The following is a 9161-nucleotide window of genomic DNA, read 5'->3' as shown; positions in this document are numbered from 1 at the left end:
TGTACGCAGGCCTAGTTAGAGTGCTGAGATTACGATGTTAGAGGACTTACAGATACAGATACTCATCCTGAGGTCCTTAGATTATGCGGAGTCACTGATTGGATCCAAGACAAGCGACGAAATGATTCGAAGGTGTCCATATCCGGGACCAGGCCGTATCTTGAGGTGCTGCTGCGCTGGTGGTCATGGGGGAGTGGAGAGCATGAGTCTGATTCCAGTGACGCTCTAGGGACAGGCGAGTCTTCGCTGAGGCCAGCTTCCAGCCTCCACCTCTGAGACTGCAGCTCTGCACAAGACTTTTGGCCAGCAAAGGAATTAAAATGGTCGTGCCGAATAGAGTCTGGTTTCTCTCAAGGTTTTTTTTTCTTCACTCTCCTATCGGTGGTTTTTTTCCCTCTCCGCTGTTGCCTCTAGCTTGCATGGTTTAGGATCTGTAGAGCTGCGCATCGATTAATTTGCTCTTCAGTGTTTGGACTCTCAGTAATGATTTTAAACCACACTGAACTGAGCTAAACTGAACTGAACTAAACACTAAAAACTGAACTACCCTGATCCAGTTACTATGACCATTTTTGTGAAGCTGCTTTGACACAATCTACATTGTAAAAGCACTATACAAATAAAGCTGAATTGAATTGAAACTTATTTTAGTTCTTTGTTCCAATTTATGTAAATAATGTTAAAACACATATAAACGACTCATTCTTCAAAAAAGACAAAAGATCTGTGTGTGTAAATAACCCCAAGTTATTTAAGTTAGGTTTCAGTGTTAATTATTTATGCTGCTTTTAATTACTTCTCTATTTCTTTAAAAATTGTTGTGTTTTTGTTATTTATTTGAACTCCGCTTTGCATTAAGTTATTTAGCCTATAGAGACCCTTATTTTGACGCGCGGCTTGCCGGAAGTGGTCAGGTGCGCGAGCGCGCGCAGATCACGGAAGCAGGGAGATCGGAGAAGCGCGCCTAGCACGAGGGAGAGAGCGATCGCTTGCACAGAGAAATGCACGGAGCTAATGTTACATTTAAGGACTGATTTAAGAGAGATTTAATGCATATTTGGGTTTGTTTTTTGTTCTGTTCATCTTCATTGTTTGAACACCTGGTTGGAAGGGAGAACAAGGTAGATGAGGCCATTTTTATACATATTGCTAAAATTTGATGCATCTGTTGGCTTGCTAATAATTTAAATTGCTATTTTATTGTAAAATTAGTCATATATTTGAAGATACTTTATAATATTGTCACCAAGTTTATTGTTTTGTCTTATTATGTGAACTATTATTCATTACATATTTTCTATTTGTGTTTATTCATCTGTTCTTAGCTCTTACGGTGTTGTACAGTCTTTAAGGACAGCAAATGCAACAATAAAGGCACAAAGGAGGACAGTGCAACATCAGTGCATGAGTTTAATCCTTTTATTTCTCCAACCGGGCTGTTACAGTAAGAGCTTGCACCCACTGACATTATTTGCTGATGTAAATGATGACGGATCACGGTTCCAATTTGTGCACTCCTGCAAAAGTAAACGAACAAATTGATAATGTTCAAAACAAAGAAGTTGATGAAGAAATAGAAGTTCAATCTGAAGAATTAGACACAAATGTACGTCGCTCTACCCGTGAACGAACTCAGACAGACAGGATGCTTGCATATCAAAGGGAGGAGTCTCATAAAGCAGAAAGAAAGCTTATGCATGCATATGAAAAATGGAAGGCGGAGGCTCGGAAAGCAAGAAGTCAGTTGAAATTAGACATTTCTGAGAGTGAATTAGCATCACTCATAGACTCATTGGAAAGGGAAAAGGACAGTGTGATGAATGCATACATAAGGGTTAGAAGTTATGTAACTCCACCCACTGATATGAGACGGAAAATTGATGCTTGTGATGCTGTTACTAAGGATATAGTAAAAATTGCATATGAGAGGATCTCAGGGGTAGATGGACTCTTTGACAATGAAACCGTAAAGGGGCATTTACGTGAGCTGCTTGAACGAGACTACGCTCGCTCTGTTTATGGTTCTACTGTTTCACGCATCAGCTCCAAATCCAGTACACCTATAAGTCAACCCTCTCTGAATTCTATACTAATGGCTAAACGCATAGAAGCAGCAGCAGAGCTAGCAGCTAAGGAAGCAGAATATGCTACTGTAATAGAAGAAAGGGAGCAAAGAGAAAAATTACGACTTCTAGAAGAGAAGCAAAGAAAAGAACTTGAGGCTCAAAAAGGCGAGTTTGAAAGGCTCCAAGCGATGAAGGAGGTAAGAGCAGCTAGAGCAAGACTGGAGGTGTATGACAAGGAAGAAACTGTTGACACTGTTAATCAAGATGAAGGGCTGCAGCAACCTGTAAGCCCTCCCACGCATAAACCAGTATACTTATCCTCCGTTAATCCAACGCCTAACATTTCATCACAGAGTCCCAATGCTGATGTGTCTCAATTAGCGCAGGCTGTCCAAGATAGCATAACACTAAACAGACTTCCTATGCCAGAGCCCACAGTTTTCAGTGGTGACCCCATTCACTTCATAGAGTGGAAGGCTTCATTTCAATCACTCATTGATAAAAGACATATCTCTTCAGGAGACAAGTTATACTACCTGAAGAAGTACGTTACTGGGCCTGCTCTGAAAGTGCTAGATGGTATCTTTTACAGAAATGATGAGGAGGCTTACAAGGACGCGTGGAAGAGGCTTCTAGATCGCTACGGACAGCCATTCATCATACAACGAGCATTCAGAGAGAAACTCGCATACTGGCCTAAAATTCAATCCAAGGACTCGGTAGGACTTCGAAATTTCTCTGATTTCTTGAACTCATGTAAGGATGCAATGCCACATGTAAAGGGACTGGAAATATTGAATGATTGCGAAGAGAATAGGAAGCTTGTAAGCAAACTCCCTGATTGGGCGGCTGCCCGCTGGAATCGTCAAACCACACAAACGTTGAGTGAAACTCAAGATTTTCCAACTTTTCAAGAATTCGCCCATTTCATGTCTGTTGAAGCTGAAGTTGCCTGTAATCCAGTCACATCCTTTCATGCCCTTCATGTTTCAGAACCTATCAAAGAGAAAATTTATTTCAAGGTCAGTAAACCTAAAGCTAATGTCTTCCATACAAAGACTGTCACACAGCATGATAATTCTAAGCCCACTGGAAAGGTCAATAAGCCATGTCTGTTCTGTCAAAATGGTGAACATCAAATTCATGAGTGTTCTAAATTCTCTGCAAGGTCTCTTGAAGAACGTAGACAGTTCGTAAAGGATACAAGATTGTGCTATGGATGTTTGAGGCTGGGTCACAGTGCCAAGGACTGCCGCTCCCGACATTGCTGCAACACCTGTAAGGGAAGACACCCTACCTGCCTACATGACGACAGCTTCAATAGAAAGGTGAGGTCTTCTTCTGCTCAGAGCCCAGAAAATGTCCATGAAGGAGTTGCGACAATGTCATTGAGTGTAGAATCTGGATGCACGCCTGTTAACACCTCTATGATTGTGCCAGTGTGGTTGTCCACACATAAAGACCCAGTTTCTGAGAAGCTCGTCTATGCTCTGTTAGACACACAAAGCGATTCAGTCTTTATTGAATGTGCAGTATGCAAAAGTCTTAAAGTCGACTCCTGTCCCGTGACGCTTAAACTCACTACTTTGGTTGGAAAGGACTCCTTGATGTCAAGTGAAAGGATTTCTGGTCTTCGAGTTAGAGGTTTCAATTCCTCACTGATTATAGATCTACCCCCTGCATACACCAAAGAATGCATTCCTGTGGATCGCGCACACATCCCTACAATGGAGACTGCAAGTCATTGGAAACATCTAGCCACTCTAGCAGACAAAATTCCCCCACTTCAAAATTGTGAGGTTGGACTATTGATAGGATACAATTGTTCCAGAGCGCTAGCGCCCCGAGAAGTAATTCTTGGAACGGAGAATGAACCATATGCTGTTCGCACGGACCTCGGATGGAGCATTATAGGTCCTTCCTTGACACATTTTGAGCCCCAAAGCAGTGCTGCCATGTGTCATAGAGTGTCTATCAAGGAAATACCTGCAGTAACTCCCACAGATGTGATAAAAGTGCTGGAATCTGATTTCAAGGACACAGAAGGGCACACAAAAGTGACGTCTCAGGAGGACATCATATTTCTGAGAAAGCTGGAAGAGAATATCAGATTGAACAAGGATAGTCATCTGGAAATGCCCCTGCCATTCAGGAAAAGACCATATCTTCCAGATAACAAACCTCTAGCTGTCATAAGACTTCAACATTTGAAGAGGAGATTAATGAGAGATCAGGAGTACAGAGAGCATTATGTAACATTCATGGAGGAAGTAATAGAGAAGGGTAATGCAGAACAGGTGTTTGAGGAAGGACGAGAAGGAGAAAGATGGTACATACCACATCACGGAGTGTACCACTCGAAAAAGCCAGGGAAATTGCGTATAGTTTTTGACTGTTCAGCCAGATACAAGGGAACTAGCTTGAACGACCATCTTCTAACTGGCCCAGATCTGATGAACAGCTTAACTGGCATCCTTTTGAGGTTCAGACAGTACCCTGTAGCCCTAATGTGTGACGTGGAGAAAATGTTCCACCAATTTCATGTAGACCATGCGGATCGTGATTATTTACGATTTCTATGGTGGAGAAATGGAGATTTCAATTCACAGCCTCAAACCTTCCGCATGACAGTGCATTTGTTTGGAGCCTCATCGTCCCCTGGATGCGCTAACTATGGGCTGAAGCATCTTGCAAGAGAAGGTGAACGTCTGTATCCTCTGGGCTCGCAATTTATTATGCAAGATTTCTACATGGATGATGGAGTTTCCAGCATTGAAAGCACAGAGAAGGCCATCAAATTGGCTGAAGAAGCTCGTCAGCTTTGTGCACTGGGAAGCTTAAGGCTTCACAAGTTTGTGTCTAATGACAAGGAAGTCTTGAAGACAATACCACCCTCAGAGTGTGCGGTAGATGTTATAGCTGTCGATCTTGCTCTCACTGATCAGCCTTTGGAAAGAGCTTTGGGCATTTACTGGAGTCTGGAACAAGACAATTTTAAATTCCGTATCACTGTTAAGGACCAACCAGCAACCCGTAGAGGGATACTGTCTATAGTGGCATCATTGTTTGATCCCTTAGGCTTTCTTGCCCCCTTTGTACTCAAAGGAAAGGCCATTCTGCAAGAAATGTGCCGAAGTGGTATGGGTTGGGATGATAACTTACCCGCTGATCTACAATCAGCATGGGAACACTGGAAGGCAGATCTAGTTAACCTAGAAAAGATTGAAGTGCCTCGTTGTATTGTGCCTTCTGGCTTTGGGAGAATCATAAGGAGAGAGATTCACCACTTCTCAGACGCCAGCATGAGTGGATATGGTCAGTGTTCATATCTCAGACTCGAGAACGAGCAAGGTGACATCAGTTGTTCGTTGCTCATGGCAAAATCTAGAGTGGCCCCACTCAAGATCACAACAATTCCTCGGCTAGAATTGGCTGCCGCAGTGGTGTCAGTTGCAGTGAATGACATGTTGAAGGAGGAAATGAACCTGGCAGATGCAGAAGCGTTTTTCTGGACTGACTCACAAGTGGTGTTAGGCTACATAAACAATGAAGCCCGCCGTTTCCACACGTTTGTGGCAAATAGAGTACAAAGGATTCACCGCACCACAACTCCTCAACAATGGCGGTACATTTGCTCAGATGAAAATCCAGCCGATTACGCATCGCGTGGTCTAAGTGTTAACAATCTTGTCACTTCCAACTGGTTTAGAGGACCTAAAGTTTTATGGGAAAAGCAAATACCACCACCTATGGAAATCAGCAAGCAGCTTCCAATTGGCGACCCTGAAGTCAAGAAGGTTCAGTCACTCAACACGCAAACTGTACAGTATTCATGTTTGTCAGACCGTCTCACCAAGTTGTCCTCATGGTCCAAAGCTATCCAAGCTGTTGCACGTTTAATACGTCGTGTCAGGAAAGACAAGTCACATAATCACAGTACATTGGCGGAACGAAACGATGCACAATGTATCATAATCAAGGACTTACAGAAGCAGACATATGCAGAGGAGATAACTTTACTCCGTAAGGGCAAACAACTACCTCGCAGCAACAGACTATACAATCTTGACACCTTTGTCGACCAAGATGGATTGCTGAAGGTGGGAGGGAGACTTTGTGAGGCATCTATCCCTAATGCTGTCAAGTATCCAGTGATACTTCCGAAGGAGCACCAACTTACAAAACTCCTGATTGCTGATTGTCATGAGAAGATGGCTCATCAAGGAAAGGGAATGACTATAAATGAAATCAGATCAAGAGGATTCTGGATTACGGGAGTTAACAGGACTGTAGCTTCCTTTGTACGACAATGTGTGAGATGTCGCAAGTTACGTGGACCTACGGAAGAGCAAAAAATGGCTAACTTACCCTCAGAGCGCATAGAGCCATCCCCTCCATTCACATACAGCGGGATGGATGTTTTCGGTCCATTCATCACCAGCAAAGGTCGCAAGTCAAACAAGAGGTATGGACTTCTTTTTACCTGTTTCTGTTGCAGAGCCATCCATATTGAGATGCTGGATGACATGTCCACAGATGCCTTTATCAATGGCCTGCGTTGTTTCATCGCTATCAGAGGAGCAGTCCATCAAATAAGGTGTGATCAAGGCAGTAATTTCATTGGAGCCAGGAATGAGCTCACCAAAGCTATGGAGGAGATTGACACCAACCGTCTGGTAACATTCTTAGCGGAAAAACAGTGCGACTTTGTTTTTAATGCACCTCATTCAAGCCACACTGGCGGAGTTTGGGAAAGACAGATTAGAACTGTCAGAAGTGTTCTTCGCTCCACCCTGTCACAGTCATCTGGAAGGCTCGATGACTCTTCTCTGCGAACGTTCTTTTACGAGGCCATGTCCATTGTAAACAGTCGTCCGCTCACGGTTGATAGTCTAACTGACCCAAGTAGCCCTGAACCTCTAACCCCTAATCACCTCCTCACTCTAAAACCTACTCAAGCCCTACCACCTCCTGGCAAATTTGTCAGGGAAGATGTGTATGCCCGTAAGAGATGGCGGCATGTCCAATACTTAGCAGAACAATTCTGGGGACGTTGGCATAAGGAGTATGTGTCTAACATCACAACAAGACAGTGCTGGCATACACCAAGAAGGAACATGCAAGTAGGAGATATTGTCTTGGAGAAGGCAGTGGATCTGCCCAGGAATGAGTGGCGCTTGGCAAGGATTATTGAGGCAGTCACTGACAAGGACGGATTGGTGAGAAGAGTGAAAATACAGTTCGGAGATAGAAATCTGGGGAAGGATGGCAAACGTCCACATAAACCATCTGTGGTGGAACGTCCAGTGCAGAAGTTGGTCCTGCTGATGGAGGCAGCCTGAACATACTGACATATCCTTTGAGTAAACAGTTCATAGTAATATATGTTTTAGTGTTGTTTACATCTAGTCTTAAATGGTTATAGTAGTAGTAATTATAATTCATTTAAAATCATTCGTGATTAAAAGGTTAAAATTCATAATCACTCATGATTGGTGGGAGTGTAAATAACCCCAAGTTATTTAAGTTAGGTTTCAGTGTTAATTATTTATGCTGCTTTTAATTACTTCTCTATTTCTTTAAAAATTGTTGTGTTTTTGTTATTTATTTGAACTCCGCTTTGCATTAAGTTATTTAGCCTATAGAGACCCTTATTTTGACGCGCGGCTTGCCGGAAGTGGTCAGGTGCGCGAGCGCGCGCAGATCACGGAAGCAGGGAGATCGGAGAAGCGCGCCTAGCACGAGGGAGAGAGCGATCGCTTGCACAGAGAAATGCACGGAGCTAATGTTACATTTAAGGACTGATTTAAGAGAGATTTAATGCATATTTGGGTTTGTTTTTTGTTCTGTTCATCTTCATTGTTTGAACACCTGGTTGGAAGGGAGAACAAGGTAGATGAGGCCATTTTTATACATATTGCTAAAATTTGATGCATCTGTTGGCTTGCTAATAATTTAAATTGCTATTTTATTGTAAAATTAGTCATATATTTGAAGATACTTTATAATATTGTCACCAAGTTTATTGTTTTGTCTTATTATGTGAACTATTATTCATTACATATTTTCTATTTGTGTTTATTCATCTGTTCTTAGCTCTTACGGTGTTGTACAGTCTTTAAGGACAGCAAATGCAACAATAAAGGCACAAAGGAGGACAGTGCAACATCAGTGCATGAGTTTAATCCTTTTATTTCTCCAACCGGGCTGTTACAGTGTGACTGTGTACATTTGAATAATGTCAGGCTATAAACTGGTTCGGGCTTCATAAAGCTGGTAATCAAAATATACCTGTCGGGCTCGGGCCCTATCGGGCCTAATTTTTATGGCCCGATTATAGTTCTAAGCTAGAGTGCTCCTAAGGTAGTCAAGCACACTCACATCAATCTGGCAACCTGCATTTGAGTGAACACGTCAGAGGAGGAGCCAAGTTAAAATTTGTTTTGATCCAGGAGTGCAATACCAAGGGCTCTATCATACACCCGGCGCAATGTGGCGCAAGGCGCAGTGCAATACTTGTTTGCTGGTTTCAGCTTGGCGCAAGTAAATGAAGTCTACGCTGTTTAAATAGCAAATGCATTAGCGCTCATTTGTGCGCCCATAAGCGTTCTGGTATAAAAAGGAAGACGTTCTGAGGCGCACTGCTGGCGCGTTGCTATTTTGAGAAACTAAAATAGATTTTTCATTAGAACAAACAAACCCGGTCTAAACTCCGGCGCAGAGTTGTGCCTCGCTTACACACTGCTTAATACGCACAAGAGAGCAATAGGCAAATATCTTTACATATGATAAAAATGTAAATATTAAGGATATATATAGGATATAATAAGAATAGATATAGAATATAAATATAAAGGATTAAAATATTACAAGACATTATTTTATAGCCAACATAAATATGAAAAATCACTGCTTTTATGTCTTCTTCATCTCGGGAAGCTTTTTTAGTTCATTCTTAACAATTTGCTTTTGTATAATGTTATTATTATTAGCAGTATTATTTATTATATCCATATTTATATTTGTTTTATTAAAAACAAGCTTAGATTTGCCCACCTGTCAGGGTTTAGACCATAAGGGGCACAGCATGCGTTT

The 9161-nt window shown here is 42.1% G+C and overlaps 1 protein-coding gene across 5 annotated transcripts; it reads left to right on the top strand.

Annotated features, from left to right (window-relative positions):
• Positions 1–940: 940 nt before the first annotated feature.
• Positions 941–8237, top strand: LOC103911812 (uncharacterized). 5 transcript variants are annotated; one of them, XR_012389977.1, is made up of 5 exons: positions 941–1121; positions 1326–1444; positions 2659–2785; positions 3235–7958; positions 8163–8237. XR_012389977.1 is itself a non-coding variant. In XM_073922218.1 (5 exons), the coding sequence occupies exons 1-5, from the start codon at positions 1050–1052 to the stop codon at positions 7406–7408; spliced, it is 4521 nt and encodes a 1506-aa protein (XP_073778319.1). In that variant the 5' UTR covers positions 941–1049; the 3' UTR covers positions 7409–8237. The 5 variants fall into 5 exon arrangements, 3 of the variants coding, with proteins under 3 accessions (XP_073778319.1, XP_073778320.1, XP_021335615.2); XM_073922218.1 differs by adding an exon at positions 3060–3088 and having other exon boundaries at positions 3235–8237; XM_073922219.1 differs by having other exon boundaries at positions 3235–8237.
• The last annotated feature ends 924 nt before the right edge of the window (positions 8238–9161 follow it).

The sequence above is a fragment of the Danio rerio genome, chromosome 14 (genome assembly GCF_049306965.1).
Source record: "Danio rerio strain Tuebingen ecotype United States chromosome 14, GRCz12tu, whole genome shotgun sequence".
Lineage (NCBI taxonomy): Eukaryota > Metazoa > Chordata > Actinopteri > Cypriniformes > Danionidae > Danio > Danio rerio.
Note: the sequence above shows the minus strand (reverse complement) of the source record. Positions and strands in the feature narration are given on the sequence as shown.

Bases quoted from the DNA above. Each gene is read 5' to 3' on its own strand.
- LOC103911812 (XM_021479940.3), top strand. From the start codon at position 1,484: ATGATGACGGATCACGGTTCCAATTTGTGCACTCCTGCAAAAGTAAAC.